The following is an 18,389-nucleotide window of genomic DNA, read 5'->3' as shown; positions in this document are numbered from 1 at the left end:
CTCTTGGAGGGTAGGCTTGCTTCATTCCTGCCTGCCTTTAGCTGTCCTGGCCCAAGAGCATAGTACTGGGGGAAATGGAAATGTGGGTATTTCCCGTGGGGTTTCGGTTGAGCGATAAAGATGCTTAACCCCATGCTTGCCGCAAACACAACCTGTTAGCGACTTCAGGAGTTCCCTTTAAGGGTTATCTAGACACTCTTTCCTGTCTAACACCAGGCAGGTAGGAAAGATACGATGCCTCACAAACTTGCTCCTTTACTAAATACATTTGGTGATCCTAGAAAAGAGGATGATAGCATTTCTGAGTTTGTACAGCTCTGAATCCCGGTTTCTAGTGAGCACCATGTGTAAGACTTGCTTGCCATGTGCTTCGTCTCTGTTTCATTCATGGTATCAATGGTTTCCTCTCCCACTCTACCTTCTAGTCCCTGGTACTGTCAGAAGATGAAGTACTTTTTCATGGTCGTCTGCCAAGGGAATAGAAACCTGGAGTGTGAGTCTCTATAGTCTGTGTGAGCAACAGTCCCATTTGTAAAAAATTCCATTGCCGTTTATATTTGCAACAGAGTACAATATGTACCCAGATCTCGAGTCCACCTTGCTGGCTGCCCTGCGCCCTGCAATACTGCAGGTGGTCCACTTGGAGGAGATTTTTGAGCAGCTCCCCAAAGTTTGGGTGCCATTGCCATGCTCTCAATTTGCTTCAGCTCAGTATGCCGGTAACATGTGTCGGGCAAGTCCTGGAGGCATCCTTTAGTGTGGTCCTTCCTAAGAGGCTGTCCTGATTGGCTGGGCATCACTACACTGTACAGCAGTATCTGTCAATACACACTGCTGAGGCACTTCAAGGAATATCCAGACTCGTTATGTCTTTAGATTGAACAAATCCACTCCCTTTGAGCATCTCCATTTACATCTGTTGGTCCTGCTTACACATACTTTGAGACGCATGCTCTGCCCTTGTGTACTCTGCTGGGATGAATTAAGGGCTTTTACTGATAATATGTTTACTTTGGTATAGAAATGTTTAAATATAAAAAAGGAAGTTCAGCAAAACTGTTTCTCTTTCAAAAAGGGAGGAGCTATGATCCTTAAGACTACTCTTCCCATCAGCCCAGTAAAGGAAAAGATAGATACCTCAGTAAAGTTCCTTTTAGAGACTGCGACTTGCTTCTCTCTGATGAAACATGGGTTTTTTTTTTTTGGTTTGTTTTGTTTTGAATAATGATTCACTAAACCATTCCAGATGACTTAGAGGAGTTGTTGTACATGTGGATATCTATCTGTGAATCCTTAATCTCTTACAGTTCCTAGAGAAAAATACCTCCAGTGTTGCCTAGCTACCACTCACTTGGCTGGCTTACTTCCTTTTAAAAGAGAGGATGTTTTAGGGAAGGGGAAGATGCAGGATGGTTTTTCACCCCGTGTGCTCTTCATTCACTAGACATGTCATGATGTCAGTGTGTGAAAACCGCCATATTATTCCTTAGGTCTTTACGTGGAGAAATTTACAGGGTGGTAAAAATACTGTTTGTGTGGAGGGAAAATCCTAAGGCGGGGTTAATGTGAGTCTAGTAACATGGGCTTCTCCATAGTGGGTCAAAAACCAAACCTGCTGTCTGCCACCTGACCCTGTTTCACCTCTCTCCCAGCTCCTTTTCCCTGTTGTGGCTCTCCCAGCCCCTGCTCTTACCCTCCTTGTCTAACGCACTTGATTGAATTACCATGTAGAATGTCCTTCTCCTCCAACCTCAACCACTACGGCATGACTCACGTAGCCAGTGTCAGCGACGTGCTGCTGGACAACGCGTTCACTCCGCCGTGCCAGCGAATGGGCGGGATGGTCTCTTTTCGGACCTTTGAAGATTTTGTCAGGTAAGGCATCTCAGATTTCTGCGGGGTGAATAGAGGCTCCCAGATTAGCCACGAGCCAGCTAAGGAGATGTAGCCCTCTCCGTTACATGCCCCGGGAGAGGTATCTGTCCTTCCTTTCCACCCTCCCGTGCAGACCCTACAAGCCTTTACTTGTTATATGGGTCTGGTCAGAAAAAAAGGAACAAGCAAAAACCGTCTTTTCCTCAATAGCTAGTAGAAGAAGCTGTCTGCTCTGTGATGAGTGAAATGTCAGGAGAAATTAAACACAACACTAGAGTGAGCCCCACCAGAGACGATACATCTTTTGATTAAATGCATTCAGCATCTATCTCTTGATGTATACTGATGCATTACCCTAGGGGGAGGGGTAATTACATTGGTCTGTCACTGCTCTAGTCCCAGGCTCTTTCTGTTACTTTAAGACCGATGATGACAGACAGCAATGCTCATAGCTGACATATGAAAAACAAAAAAACAACACAACAGAGAAGCTGGAGATTGTTCTTCTTTAAAAATAGAAAATATGTATGGTTTATTAAAGTTTAAACCATCCATCCTCCTAATTTCTGCCACGTGGTAGAAATCCTGCACGTCCTGTCTAGCCACTGGTGATTCTGTTCAGTTGACTGCTAAGCACGGGGTAGGACAGATGGTTCTTTTAGACAGAGCTGGCCGTGGCAGCGTTCGTCTTCCTGCCACTTCGGGTTTCTGCCCCTTTTCATGGTGGGTGTTTCTTTGGTGTTTGGTATTTTTTAGGATCTTTGATGAAGTGATGGGCTGCTTCTGTGATTCCCCCCCACAAAGCCCGACATTCCCTGAGGCAGGTCACACGTCTCTGTATGATGAAGACAAGGTACGGTGTCGCCTTTGGGAGAATGCTTTGCCTCTTCAGATGCAGGGCTTGGACTGTACACTCTCTCTCAAACATTTATTTATTTAAAGTTTTTTATCTATTTGACTGCAGCGGGTCTTAGTTGTGGCCCGTGGGCTTAGTTGCTCTGAGGCCTATAGGATCTTAGTTCCCCAACCAGGGATCAAACCCACGTTCCCTGCATTGCAAGATGGATTCTAAACCACTGAACCACCAGGGAAGTCCCCTGTGTTCTCTCTTTATTATTATTATTTAATTGTATATACCTCATTTAAGTATTTTTGGAAACAGGTAGAACATAAATTCTAACCTAAAAACAAAAATAGCTGTGTTAAGCATGGACTCCATAGTGTAGAATGAACTCGGCTGCAGCTGCCTCTGGGTCTCTGAATATTGCTTCAAAGACTTGAGCTTTGGTTGCTTTAACTCTTAATCATGGATGGCTTGTATATTTGCAGAGCAGTGCTTTTGTATCTTCAATGAATGGTGGGCTTCAGATAGCAGAAGAAAATAGGCATTTTGTTTAAAATTTTGTCCTTTTATTAAACCCTTCTTTCCATTTCTCAGAAAACACTTGGTCCTGGTTTTTCCCAACCAGGTTATTTTCCCATAATGGTTTGATGCTTCCTCTGTTGACCAATCCTGGGTGTTCACTGGAAGGACTGATGCTAAAGCTGAAACTGCAATACTCTGGCCACCTCATGCGACGAGTTGACTCACTGGAAAAGACTCTGATGCTGGGAAAGGTTGGGGGCGGGAGGAGAAGGGGACGACAGAGAATGAGATGGCTGGATGGCATCACCGACTCGATGGACATGAGTTTGAGTGAACTCTGGGAGTTGGTGATGGACAGGGAGGCCTGGCGTGCTGTGATTCATGGGGTTGTGGAGAGTCGGACACGACTGAGCAACTGAACTGAACTGAACTGAACTGTTTGACAAATGGTTAGGAAATATATTACGTGGGAGTATGTTCAGATAGCTTCTTTTCCTCCTTTTCCTTTACATTATATGAAGAAATGTTGTAAATGATTTCATTCCCATTTTATCGGGGAAAAAGTTGAGACAGAGTGGTCTTCAAGTTCATAGCAAGTTAAGATTTGGGGCCACCTCTAATTAATGCCCTTGCTGCCTTATTGTTTAAAAGTTAGGTGTTGTGGGTGTTGGGCAGTGGTTTCATTTTGCTTTTTCATACAAGTGGGCAACCCAAAAACATTCTGGGAAGGGGGGGCATGTCTCTTTTCCTAGTATCCTACTGAGTACTGTAACTTTTCTCTGCCCCTGTGTTAGCTGGCCTCCTGAGTGCTTTGTGTCATATTCTTGGGTTACAGGTCCCCAGGGATGAACCAATTCACATTCTGAATGTGGCTATCAAGACCGACTGTGACATCGAGGATGACAGTCTAGCAGCTATGTTCCGAGAGTTTACCCAGCAAAACGTAAGTCCTCATGTGGGCGGACGCTGGTGATGGCCCCGTTCCTGCAGCCTTTGTGACATACCCATCCTTTTCTCAATTGCTCCTTGTAAGACCTTATCACTGATAATGGCGTGTTTTTAACATAGTTCTGCCTCTAAGGGTAAAATTCCAAGGTGATTTAATAGTGTGAAATACATATCCTTTTTATGTCAAGAAGTACAGAACTTAAATATTCAAAATGTTTTAAGGAAGAGACGTTATATTGCTGGATCTTTTCCAGAGCTCCAGTCTTGAACTTCGCCTGCTGAATTTCCTTTGATGACTTAACCACACATGTCTCGGCCCAAGCTCCCCTCATGCTCCCTCTATGCTCCCAGCCTTGAAAATATCAGTTATAGTTCCATCCTTCTTTCAATTTTATGTCACTTGGATATCTTGTGTTGATATCACACTCCATAGTCGAGGCCTGAATTCCCGTCATTTTCCTTCACATCTTCTGATTCCCGCATCCCCCACCAAAAAACTAAACAGAAACAAAAATAACCTCAAGTAACCAAACCCTTTGTCCCCATCATTCAGAAATCATTGACTTCTTTCTCTTGTTTGCAGTTCCCTTATTCTACCCCTCCCTCCCTGCCCGTTCCTTCCTTCCTTCGCTTCCAGCCCCCTTCTTTTCAGTTTTTTAATTCCCACTACCATCTCTCTAGTTTAGATCCCTCCTCACCTCACTCCTGAGACATTGTGACAGGTTTACCTCTGATCCTCACACGTCCCCTCCAGATAGTCCCCATTCTGCTGACGAGCACAGAGAGAAATGTCCACGGTGCCGCCTTGCACTCAACAGTGATTCTCTCTAACCTTCCAGACACCTCCTTGCCTTACTATTTAACATTAGCCTGTTAATGAAGGCCCACAGTCTAGCCTTTGCTGTTCCGTTAAAAGACCCAGGTCTTCGTCTCATCTACCTTGTCTGCTTGCTCTCTTCCACTGCCCCTTATCTGGAATGTTTTCTACTGTTTTTCCTTCTTCCTCCCCTCCTTCCTCTCTCCCCCTCCCCCTTTCTTTCTAAATCCTGCTTGTTTTAAGAACTGTCTCCAATTTTCCCTCTTTTATGAGGACTTCTCTGTGTAGCCTTAACTAAGATGTATTTACCTTCCTTGGATTTCTAGTTGGTCAGTATAAATTGATTAAAAATAATAATAATATTAATTTTGAAAGACCATCTGTGTAAATTTTTTAACTTATTAACACCTTACTACAATCCCATGGGGTTAGATTAATCGGGAATTATTCCAACGATACATGTGGGGAAAAGCTCAAGCTCAGAGAGGTTAAGGCCCTTTAATCACCAGCTGTTAGGTGATACAGAAAAAAACTAGAATTTAAGGCTTTGATACCAGCTCTAGGAGGCACAGATCTAGGTACTTTAATAAATAATACATTCAGATGCTTGTAGTCTAATGTTCAAAATGATCGTCTGTGCTGTATGATAGATGCCAATGTGCCCTTCCTCAGCTGCCCTTCATTACAATTGAGTGGAAAGCATCTAGCCTGTAGTGCTTGTCATAAAGAACTCAGTAGATTTTTTTCTTTTTTGGCCATACATGGTGGCATGTGGGATCTTAGTTCCCTGACCAGGGATTGAACCCACACCCACTGCATTGGAAACATGGCATCTTAACCACTGGATCACCAGTGATGTCCGATAGATTTTAAAAAAATCAACAGTGTAAACAATTAGTGCCATAGGTGTTTGCATCCTATCATGCTAATGGTCAATACCGAGGAAAAGATGTTAACTTTGTGCTTAACGTGTGTCCCAGCATTTTCCCCACAATGCTTTCACAGCCCATGAACTGGAATGTGGGGCTGCAGTGAGGACAGGTCCTTCCAGAGACGTCAAAGTAGGGGGCCATGCCTGGGAAGTTTTCTCTGGAAGAGAGATCTACCTTCTGTCTTGCCCTGACTTGTGCGTGAGCGCATAAAATTAACCTGAGACCAGTGACCACGGAGACAGGGAGAGTCCTAGTATTGTGCTTGGCTGCTGATATTGGTGCCTGATGAAGTAATCTGTCAGAGTTTCTTCCCAGGTTTTGAGCACTGATTCTCCACATTTGATTGTTTTGGCTTCCACCTAGGCTTTCTATTACACTCACATCAAAGTGCTGTATGTCAGCACGCATTGATTTAAAGAGGCAGTTTCTCCATTTTCACTATGCTTATTTGTAACATTAAGTGATGATAAGAAATTTTCTTTTTTCCTTGACTGGCCTTGTAAACTGAGGCACAGAGAAACCCAGAGTCTTTGCCTGTGACTGTTCAGTAGGGAAAGGGTAGACTGTGTCAACAGTCCAAGCCTGGAGAAGCTATGTGTCACTTACCATGCTTATCCAGGAATATTAAACATTTTCATCTACTTGTTTTGAAAAAAATAGAAAAGGAAACAAAAACAGTTTTAAAAAAAAAGCTGAAGTGATAACTAGTTTTGTTTTTCACTTCATGATCATGCTTCTAGCAGTTTAGAAAAAGTTTTTTTTTTAAAGCACACATTAAACTATCAAATAGGTTGATCCAAATTGTCCAAATAATCTTCTAGTCCCAGCATGTCTTTTTTTCTCTCATAGAAATTAGGATCATATATTTGTAAATGACTTGTGGAGGAGATTGAAGCAGTCATTGTAAATGGAGTTTCTCCAGGTGCTGACGCCTAATCGCTGGGTAATAGCTGTGGACTTGCTGTGAGCCCTGCATTATTACAATGTAATCAGAATCCTGTTGCTCTGCTGTTATTGTTAGCCACTTGTGGAATTTTTAAAGCAGTAACAGTTTTGATTTTAAATCATGGCATTATTAAAGTTATTTTCTTCCCTTGCTGGAACATAGCTATTGATGCTTATCTTCGAAGGAGTTGGCTGTAGTGGAATTCTTTGTTGGTGTCAGAAGAAATGTTTCTCTTCCTTGGCATACAGAACCAGAGAACCACCACTGCCCCACCCTACCTTTTCATTCCTCCCTCTTCTCCTCTTCTCCCTCCATCCCGTCCTTCCTCCCTTTCTTTGCTTATTGTAGTATCAACACTTGGTTATTTACACGAATGAGTATGATGCCCGTACCAATCATTTTTAAATGTAGTTAAACCAAAATTCATTTATATATGATCTAGGAATTTATTATTAGGAAATCAGCTTTTTCTGCTTTTGCTTATGCTGTTGATTAGTTTTGTTGCTAAAAATTGCCATAATAAAGACGGAAAAATAAGAGGAAATGGCCCAGGGATGTGCTTATTTATAGGGGAAAGCCAACTTGGATTTAAAATATATGTAGCATCAGGAAAGTTAAGAATTAGTTTATGAACCTATCTCTCAGTTGGAGTTGAGCAAAGTATGTGATCAAATTAAAGTCCAGATGTGGGTTGTGAAAGTCGGCATAGTTTTTGCGTTGGTGTTCTTCGTGTATATTTTCAGGGTGTCCAACAGGTGGGACTGCCTTTCTGCTTGTTGCCGGGCAGCCCCTCTTTGTTAGGGACCTTTAAGAGCGCGCCTTTCACTTAGTTCATCAGTCTCTTTCTTTGTCTCTGCCTTTTGAGACGCGCGCGAGTGACAGAGTACAGGAAGGCTTAGAGCCTAAGGCCCAAGTCTCACAGAAGGATCTGTTTTGAAACTGCTAGTCTCTGTTGACTTCTTTGTTTTTAAACATTTTTTTTTTTTTTACCGTGGTGTTTTTGTTTGTCATTTTATTTATTTTTAATTGAAGGATAATTACAGTGTTGGTTTCTGCCATACATCAACATAGATCAGCCATAGGTACACATACGTCCCCTCCCTCTTGAGCCTCCCTCCCACCTCCCACCCCAGCCCATATTGTCTTATTTTTATTTATTTATTTATTTTTTAGGCCATGCCTTGAGGCATGTAGGGTTTCCCTGGTGGCTCAGACTAAAGAAGCTGCCTACAATGCAGGAGACCCGGCTTCAGTCCCTGGGTTGCAAAGATCCCCTGAAGAAGGGAACGGCAACCCACTCCAGTGTTCTTGCCTGGAGAAAAACCATGGACAGAGGAACCTGGCAGGCTGTAGTCCTTGGGGTCGCAAAGAGTCAAACACAACTGAGTGTGTTACACACACACATGAGGCATGCAGGATCTTAGTACCCCAACCAGGGATCAAACCCGTGCCCCTGTTTTGGGAGTGTGGAGTCTTAACCACTGACCTCCAAGGAAGTCCCTGTTGACTTCTAATATACTGCTTGCCTATGCCAAACAGAAATATGAATAATCACTGAATCTAAATGCCCGTTAGATATTGTTTTTAACAACTTTTAAAATAATCCTTTAAAAAATGCTTCCGTATAAAGTAAGGAGGAAATGTTTTAGAATTGAAAAGGTTAGAATTTGTTAGGTTGAATTCCAGGAATGCTGTATCAGATAGTAGGTGATATCTATGATCTAAATAACAGTTTAGGACTTAAGTTTGCTGTTTTGTGGAAGTTGCTTATTTTTCCTCTGCCTGATTGCGTTTAGCTTCTGTATCAGTATTGTTCTTCACATGTAAATACATGCCCAACAGTGCAATTTCTGTAAGCAGAAAGTGTGTTACTGTCTACCTTGATACGTATGAGTCCTTAGAGAATTCAGATCACCCCATATGACCCTTTCTCCTCCACAGAGTTCTCTTCCCATTTCATCCAGATCAATATATAAAACCTACTCTGTAAGGCTCATTCCCAGGAGCCAGGTTGAGACTTACTTATTTGCAAGTTTGAAGGTACCGAGTCAAGATATAGATACCCAAGAAGAATGCTTAGCGCAGTCAGGGCCTTCCGAGGACTGAATAGGCTAACATTTAGGATGAACGGTGGCCTCACGTGTCTTCTGTTTTTACATGTTTGTTTGTAGAAAGCTACCCTGGTTGAACATGGGATCCGGCGCCTTACTTTCCTGGTTGCACAAAAGGTATTGGCATGTGAATTATGTACCTCTGTAATATTTCTTATGCTGCTGCTAGAACTTTCAAAGTTAAAAATGGAATTATAACCGTACGCTTCCTTGTAGCATTTATATAAAGGAATAACTGTTTCAGTGTAAATTTAATCAAGAAAAGCATTCGTTTGTCATCTCCTTTTACTCAATACTTTTTAAACTTTATTTCTAATTGCCTTCTGCTTTTTCCCCTTCCTTTCTGTCTTTCATTTGAAAGGATTTCAGGAAACAGGTCAACTATGAAGTGGATCAGAGATTTCATGTAAGTAAGAGAAACCACGATGACAGATCACTGTTTTCTCTGTTGGCTACTGGTTATTTTTAGAAGGGCTGGTCTGATATTTGGTCCCTCTTCTTTGAGAAAGTATTAGCATGGATATTCAGGTCTTCTAAGGGTATTCAGACTAAAGGTTCCCCCCCACTCTCTTTTTCTCCTATAATGAATTCTCAGTGTATCTCTGAGAAATAGTTAAGAGCGAGCACATGCATTTATCCAAATGAATAAGGTAGAAGGAGGCGCTAACTAGTAATTTCTTCTGTGCACACAGTGAATCAGTAATCAAAGACTGCCACTCGTACTTGAGGTCTTGACTTCAACCAAAGATGGATTCAGATTCTATTATTGAGATCTGCCAGTTCTGAAGAACAATCATATATTATTTAAAATGCCTTAACAGAGCCCCAGTTAGTGTTTTTGTTGTATGTTAATTCTACAAGGAGGAAATAAATAAAAATTAAGTTGCTGGTTCTCCCATGTAACCAAATTAACTATTAATATTTATGAGTTTAAAATTTTTATTGAAAAATGTGAGTAAAGAAGACTCACTAAATAGCCTGGTATCTGAACCATGGTGTATTTGTGTATGAGCATACCGAGTATCATTATAGCAGAGAGGTCAAAAATCCAGTTGGCAGTCAAGATGTCATTTTCTTAAATGGCTGAATGTAGAAAAAATATTTCTTTAAAAATTGCTCCTGATATGGTGAAGTCAGATTCCAAAGGATATTTACAAAGTCTTAATGTTTCTGATGAGAATTTTATTAGCCATCAAGATAGTTAAGTTAGTTTTCAAGCCCTGCTCACTACAAGCCCACATGACGGTAACATTTGGGATGCTGTAAAGGACTTCCTAAACTCAAAGACCTGTGTGTGGGTGGCTTTTATTGCCCCTTTGTTTGTTAGGTCTCTAACACTTGACATTCTGTTTTCCTTTTCACAGTTCACCTTGTTGGTCTAGTCTGTAGAGAAACAAGAGAGCCTAGCCTGCAGGCTAAAGAGCTAGGATTTTCTGAAACGCTTTAGGAAATGTTGTGGACTCCACAATTCCCCGGTGTTATTGATGTCAGGAAATCAAGCAGAGTGCAGATATATATCAATCAATAACTGTAGATAGGAGACAGAAGGCAGTGGAGAAGTATGAGGAGCTTAAAGAGAACCCCGGGGCTTTAGAAAGAAAAATCAGGAGCTTAGAGAATAAAATTGATACTTGGGGATAGAGTGTGAGAACCTGTGAATAAATACTGTGGATGGTAGATGCTGATCAGAACTCAGGTAGACATGCCAGAGCCAGGCCCTGGATTTAGAAAAAGTATCAGGCTCGGTTCTTAAGTGCTCATCTGATTTGTTCTTTCATCACTGACTTTGGAATATATATTATTCTGAGGAGTAATACTGAATTTGTAAAATTGTTTTCCTTTTTCCTTGGAGTCTTCATGTGTGTTGCACACTAACTGGCTTTCTATAATCAGCATTCTATGATAAAACCCTCTGCTGAAATTTTTTTTAAAGGCCAAAGCAGTTAATTGTCACAGACATTTTTTGGGACACTTTCTTATCATTGAATCTACATCTTGTCCTAGCAAACACCTAACAGCTTTAAAACATTTTTTTTCCCCTCCCTGCTCTCTTAATATTTCCGGATTTCAGTTGAATAGAGACATGTATAAGCAAGATCTGCTTGGAAATGAGCCCAGCAGGTGGTCTTCCCGATCATGCATTGTCCAGTTTCCATTTATAGTGGCATGAAGTGGGAAATCAGTTAAATTATCAAGTGACTTGATCTGTCATAAGTATAGGGAACGTTGCTTTAGGATGCAGAGAACATGAAGGTTCAGGTATGGACTGGATTTGCCCTGAAGAATTGGGTGGCAGAGGAGTTGGGGTGTTTTCATGTTAGGCCCCTGAGACATGATTAATGATTACGCAGGGGGCAAGGGTGACTATTACTGAACTCTGGCCAGGATCTGCTATAGCCAGGAAGCCCTGGCGGGAGTTGTACAAATCCGGGGCTCACCGTCATGGTGCTGCTCCGAGTTCCTCCGCTGGTGGTGGCTTGAAGGACGCTTGGCCTCTGTCATGTCATCCTATGTGTGCTTGCCCCCTAGTTAGTGTCGTGTGAAAAAGAGGAAGCTTTCCAGGAGCGTTAGTGATGAGTCCCTTGATCTCTCTGGCTTCCTGGTAATCCACTGTTATGTATGCAGCCTCCCCTGCTCTGCACTGTGAAATCCCTGTATTATTGAGCAGAAGAGGAGACACGCGCGGGAGGGGGCAAGGAGAGGAGGAAGGTTACCACGTTTGGTTCAAAAACGACGCTGGCTGGTGTGGAAGGAGGCAGCCGTGCTGTTCCATAGCTGTCGTCTCTTGGTCTGCTTCAGGACCAGAACATTGCCGAGTGCAGGTTCCTAGAGAGTGTAGATATTAGGTAGTTATTCACATGGCAGCAAAGGCTGGACTTATTTCCAATATTGTTTCATCAACACAGTCCCTGGAGATCTGTCCACCAGAATGTCTGCTGATGCCTAAGTGTCTTGGCTCTACATGGAGACCATTCTTCTGAGCAGGCAGTAGTCACCAACATTAAGGAGTCTTGGTGTTTGAGTCTGTTTCCATAACCATCTAATTAAAGCAAATACCCATAATGAGACTTTGAGTATCAATGCTTAACATTGATATTTAAACAGAAAGTTTGAGGAAAAGCAAGTCTATCCTTGTAAATATCTTCTTCATATTAAAAAAAAAAATTGAGGCCTTGAAAGCAAAAGAAGAATCTCTCTGAATTTCTGTAACTGTATCAAGTTGCTGATCTCCAGTTTTATGTAGTACTGAGTCTCTGTTCGTTTCATTCATTCAGATCTAGAATTCCAAAATGTGCGGCAGAAGATGCTGTTGAATTGGAGCATCAGTAGTGTACTTTAAGAAGCTTTGCATATTTTTTCCCAGCAAAGTTTTGTTAAGGTTGCTAAAATGCGTGTTTCTCAGATCTTTTCTTATACTTGGCTGCCCAAACAGAGCATTAGGTCCAGAAACCATGATGAGATTCTAAATCAGATTTCCACCTGTAGTTTCCTTTTGTTTCTTGTTTGTAAGATTTCATGAGATTTTAAAAAATTCTGCTGTAAATCACCTAGGAGATAATTGCAGTTTTACAGATTTTTATGTGAGTGACTCCCACTTTAAATGTTTTGGATTGTTTTTGCCTGAAGGAAGAGCCCACTATCGAAAACAGCTATCATGGTTAGTAGTTCATTTCTTTAAAAAAAAATTGATATGTCAATTATATCTCAATAAAGCTAGAAAAAAATTGGCAGTTCTGTTTGCTAGTGGATCAACTATTAGTTTTTCAGAAGGTTTGGTTTGAGTTTTTGTTTTAATTACAGTCTATATAATTAGTTCTCAGCATGTTGAGGTAAAAGAGAATTGCACCAGCCAGCTTCCAATTTCTTCATCTCATTAGGTTTTTAACACGATTATTAGTATCATAATCAGCTATGATGTTTTCTGTTGCAGGTTTTCACATTCTCTGATTTGCAGGGTGTCTTGATTGGCTAATTTAGGCAAATTATTTTGATTGTCTTGATGATGGTTGGCTGATTAGAACACAGCAGGGGTATAATTTCTTCCTGAGAAATGTTGCATTCTTTTGTTTTTTGGTACCAGAACACTAAGAGGGCTTTTCTTTGTGTACATTCAATTATGATATTTGCCCATAACACTAGTAGAATGCCTCAAAAGCAATTACATTAGTGACAGAGTAAGCTTGAATGCCGTTAGTGGAAAAATTGGCTGTATGAGGATGTGGTAGGATGAAGGAATTTACTAAAACTATAATCAGACTTTGGGGTTTCTTCTTTTCTGTGTTTTCTGTCTTTCTGTGACTTTTGAGTGAAAAAAAAAAAAAGCAATTTTCTACAAAAGTCTTTCCCTGTCTTGGAGAATTGCTCATTAATCCTGGTTTTCATGGAAGTTCGTTCCATCTCCTATTCTGAATGCTTTGTGCTTAGTGAGGACTTCACTGTGGAACTAAAAATTTATTCAAAAGTTTAAGAACATTTGTTCATGTCATCTCATCTTTTGCGTAACTGTTTTAGGTAACTAATTAATTAAAGTTAAGGAGGAATTGAAGAGTATGTGATTAAAAGGTTGTATCATTACTTTCCTTGACTTTTCTTTCAGAAAAATCTCAGGGAAGGACTTTGTTACCCTTCTTTTTTTGACTCATGTTACTTTTTAGCTAATGCTCTGAAAGCCATACCTCTTGAAAATAAAACCAAAACTAGACTGTATAAAGCCCCGAGCATGAAATCTACTGACAATTCAGCTCAACATCTTCCTGCTTAACCTTGAAGTCATCCCCATACTCTTCACTGTCGTTCAGGGGAATTAGAGAATTATTTAGGACAAAACATCATCAGTAAAAGATCAGTGCTGTGTAAAATCCACTTTCAAAGGGCTTTTGAAGACCCACGCCTAGACAAGTGGTTTGCTGGCCTTGCTAAACAAGCTCTTAGAAGCTGTTTTTCAGTTAAAATGCCAAGGAAAATATAAAAAGATTTATTAACTGAGCAAGTTATAGTTGAAGTGTAAGACCTGTATTTAAGAAGTTTTCCATAAATTTAAGAACCATGAATTTTGCGTGGGTTTTTTTTTTTTTTTTTGCTTTTTTTTCCTTAAAGCTTTAATTTCTGGGGTTTTTGGTTTTTTGTCTCAAAAACAAACATGGTTCTTGGAAGAGAAGTCCTCTAAATAAGGAATTTGGATTAAAAGGAAGAATAGATAGGTAGCATCCTGTACTTGCTAGGTAGAGATGAAATGGCATGGGCTCTAGCGTTCGACCCAAGTTCACTTTCCGGGGTCATAATAATTGGGATTGATATATATACACTAACGATACTATGTATAAACAGATAACTAATGAGAACCTACTCTATAGCACAGGGAACTCTCCTCAGTGCTCTGTGGTGAACTAAATGGGAAGGAATTCCACAAAAGAGGGGCTATGTATATGTACAACTGATTCACTTTGCCATACAGTAGAAACTAACACAATATTACATAGCAACTATACAACAATAAAAACTTATTTTTTTATTAAAAAAAAAAAGCAGTACTCTTCCAGAGAGGTTGTTGAGAACATTCGACAGTCAACACATGAGAGCGCCTGCCACCTGCAAGGCTTTCAGTTCATGTTTCCTTCGTGGTTCCTGAAGTTCAGTGAGGGGTATTTAGGCAGCTAGTCCTGGTCTCTCTGCCTTGTACCGATAAGTGTTTGATTACATTGCACTCATAATGAAGAAGATGCCTTAATGAAACCTCCTATGGAGGCAAATAGTAATGACTTGATTCCAGCACTGCCAGTAGAGCTTCCCATCCGAGAAACAGGGGTATTTGGTGTTAATAAGTTAAATTTCAGAAACTAATGGACTCTGCTAATTGAATTCATCTTTGTTAATTAATAAGGTTCTAGTAAATTGGTTGCTTTCTTGGGTAATGCCCTGCAAAAGAGCAGTAAGACCTAATGATTGCATGTTCACTAGTTCCACCCTGTTCTTTTCTAGACATAGAGGGCTACTGACCAAAGTAACATCTCACTTTTCTTTGTCTTGGAATGTTATTGTTTAAACCTTTGAAATTATCGACTTGAGAGTGAATGAGGGGGAAAAAAGGCGTGGATTGGGGATGCTATCTTCTCTGGTGAGTTTGCACTTTGAGTTTCCTAAGGAGAAACTTGGGAAATCAATCCAGTGACTACTATTGCAGTGCTGCAGTATAAGGATGCATTGGTCTTGTGTGCCAGCTTCTGCCAAGGGTAACAGCCAAGACGTTTTCCACTTGGGAGATGAAAAAAATACCATTTTTCACCCTAGAAGAGGGTAGCTATTAGTTGGGTTAGTATTGTGGTGGTTCTCAAATTTGTAAGTGGGGTCAAAATGACAGTTACCCAAAGGATCATTCATTTTCTCCAGAGTAAGCTTAGGTAAGGATCATGTTTTCTAGGCAACTATCTTCTAGATGCTTGGCTATTTCTCTACCATGTGTTTATCCCCAAAGAGTCGTATGTATGAAGGACTGACACATTTTCCCTCCTTCTTTAACACAGAGAGAATTTCCTAAATTTTTCACATTCCGAGCAAGGGATAAGGTAAGGACTGATTTTTTTTCTCTCTCTCTCTTTTTTTTTTAATCTTTGCTTTTTCCTTAAAAGCCCAAGAGTAGTGTGTCTGTGCCATATGTTCTTACCGTTCTTTCTCTAATTGAACTTATACTTCCCTTTGTCTTACATATGTCTTCGAACTAAACAAGGTTCCCTTCCAAAAGAGTTTGGTTCAGGAAGCACTGTAATGTCCTGACCTACTGAAGACAGTAATAACTTTCAAAATCACCCATTAGGATAATCCTAATGATGTAATATGAAAGGACTACTATAGTTAGTTGGATTATTCTCGTCACCCACAGCTTGTTTATGTGCATTTTTCAATTTTAAAATATAAAATTTCAGACCACATTGGTTTCTCCTTTTTACCAGCTTATGTTTTTGGCTTTCTCTCTCCATTTACTCTATGGACTTGTACTCTAAACGTGTCTGGCTTCAGCAAAACATACAGTAAATGTAAATGCAACTTTAAAAAAAGAAATATGAATAGTTATGCATGGATACAGGATATTCCATAGCCAAATACCTATTTTTCAAAATTACATGATGTTTGTTTTCCTATGTCCTTTTTCACTCTGCCAGAAATGGTAAATATATGAGACATGGATCCTGCCCATACGTGTTTTAGATTAGTTGAATAAAACTAAAACACTGGTATGTGAAATAGTAATGTTAAATTAATGTTGGTTAATTGTTAAAAACAAAAAAGAACTATGAAGGCTTTAAATGCTAGAGGAGTTCTGAGGGAATAGATGGGGGGTTTTTGTTTGTTTTTAATGGAGAGCATCACCAGTTGTAAAAGTATAAATGATGAAAGCTTACAAAGTAAACAGGAACTCTAGTGCCTAATCTTGTATCAGTTATTGCAGTTTCCTTGTATGTAGCTCCTTTTTTTCCCCTTTGGTCCATTAGCACAACATGGCTTATGTTTCTTTCTAAAGCATCTCTTTTATATACAGTTTCATAATATAATTTTGTAACTGCCTCTTCTAAGCTGTTCTTTCCTCCAATTCTTGTATTCAGTTTGAGGAAGATCGTATCTATCGTCACCTGGAGCCTGCCCTAGCTTTCCAGTTAGAGCTGAACCGGATGAGAAATTTTGACCTTACTGCCATCCCATGTGCCAATCACAAGATGCACTTGTATCTCGGGGCAGCCAAGGTGGAAGTGGGCACAGAAGTGACAGACTACCGGTTCTTCGTTCGTGCAATCATCAGGCATTCTGATCTGGTCACCAAGGTAGGTGCTGTACTTTTCTTTTTTTCCTGGGCAGAGGCGCTATGCCACTCGGCTTGCAGTGTGTTAATTCCCTGACCAGGGATCGAACCTATGCCCACTGCAATGGAAGCCCAGAGTCCTAACCACTGGGCCACCAGAGAAGACCCCAGGTGCTGTACTTCAATGGAAAGTTATCTCTGAGGGAAGGGACAGAGACACAGCCATGATTCAAAATCAGGTTTTCCTCTTGAATCAAGGCTTTTGTTCTCTTTCATCCTATTGTCCAATAACCACCAGAAGTCTAAGAGTCAGTTCTCTCACAGAGGTAAATATTCCATGTTTGAATAAAGGGCTTTTTTTCCCCTTTCATTTGATTTTTCTTGGTAATGGAAGCATGATAGTACTTGCTTGAGAAAAGAAAAAGCATGCGAACAGAAAAACCACAGGGAAGTTTGGGTGATGCTAGAGGATAAAATGAAAAGTTAGAGATGACTCCATGGCAAACCTGTCTAACAGTGGGGGTGGTTTCTGTACACAGCTGGTGTGTGACTTGTTCCTGCATCCCATAGCCATAACCTTTCTGCAGCTTTTCCTCTCTAAACAGATTTCCTTTCTACGCTGCTCTGTCTGGCAGTTGTGACCCTACTAGGGTTGCAGCTCTGGGGGTGCACAGGATCTCCACTTATTGTAAGAAAATGGTACCAAACAGGCAGGAGGAAGGGCTGGTGGGAACTCTTTATCTGACCCTTGCTAGCCCCTGCTGCCTGTGGTCTTTGGGTTGACCCCAGGAAGAAAGATAAATAACATCTACTTAACAGCCTTATGACTTCTTGGGTTCACCAAAACCCAAACAAACTTTTTGGCCAACCCTATAAAACATTAATATTGATGGTGATGTTCTTTCCTGCATAGGAAGCTTCCTTTGAGTATCTACAAAATGAAGGGGAGCGGCTCCTCCTGGAAGCCATGGATGAGTTGGAAGTCGCCTTTAACAATACAAATGTCCGGACTGACTGCAACCACATCTTCCTCAACTTTGTTCCTACTGTCATCATGGACCCATCAAAGGTACATTTCTCTGTAGCTTTGCACCCAGCACCTGCCAACTCAGCCGAGAGAGTCATTCTTATTTGTTTGCATTTGGACCGGGAAACAGGTACTTTCTTGGTCAACTGACTAAACCCTTGACCTTTAAAGTTTAAAGAATGTTTCTAGGACTGGGTTTCTGGGATGATAGCAAAAATTTGATATAACCATTGAAAGTATACCACAAAACTGAAGGTGTCTCTTTGTTCTGCTATGAAGCTTTACTTCTCCACTACCTGCCTTTGAGTTTCTGCTGAAAAGCATGTGATGATGTCTGACTCCCTTGCTGTAGTGATCTCTGTGTAAATAACCTTTAAACACAGTGATTTAAAAAGCAATCATACTGATTGGAGAGAATGGAATTGTAGCATGTATATTATCATAAGTGACCAGTCCAGGTTCGACGCATAAATTTTCCTCTGTTCAAAAAAAAAATAAAAATAAAAATAAAAAGCAATCATAATTTACCATGAGACTTAGCTATGAGTAGAAATTTCATAATCATACATTTTAAT

The 18,389-nt window shown here is 40.6% G+C and overlaps 1 protein-coding gene across 7 annotated transcripts in view; it reads left to right on the top strand.

The window, feature by feature from the left end:
- The window catches only part of ACACA (acetyl-CoA carboxylase alpha), a 240,643-nt gene that overhangs the window by 124,367 nt on the left and 97,887 nt on the right, over positions 1-18,389 (top strand). For all 7 annotated transcript variants that reach the window (XM_055400493.2, XM_055400510.2, XM_055400527.2 and 4 more), the window contains 8 exons: positions 1,732-1,875; positions 2,632-2,728; positions 4,077-4,184; positions 9,056-9,112; positions 9,357-9,401; positions 15,517-15,558; positions 16,594-16,809; positions 17,701-17,856. In XM_055400493.2, the coding sequence (XP_055256468.1) occupies positions 1,732-1,875; positions 2,632-2,728; positions 4,077-4,184; positions 9,056-9,112; positions 9,357-9,401; positions 15,517-15,558; positions 16,594-16,809; positions 17,701-17,856 (865 nt within the window). The remainder of the gene's footprint in view (positions 1-1,731; positions 1,876-2,631; positions 2,729-4,076; positions 4,185-9,055; positions 9,113-9,356; positions 9,402-15,516; positions 15,559-16,593; positions 16,810-17,700; positions 17,857-18,389) is intronic.

Source organism: Moschus berezovskii, chromosome 20, assembly GCF_049115385.1.
Source record: "Moschus berezovskii isolate FMDL1 chromosome 20, NW_MosBer_1.0, whole genome shotgun sequence".
Taxonomy (NCBI): Eukaryota; Metazoa; Chordata; class Mammalia; order Artiodactyla; family Moschidae; genus Moschus; species Moschus berezovskii.
This window is presented reverse-complemented; position numbering and strand designations above follow the sequence as displayed.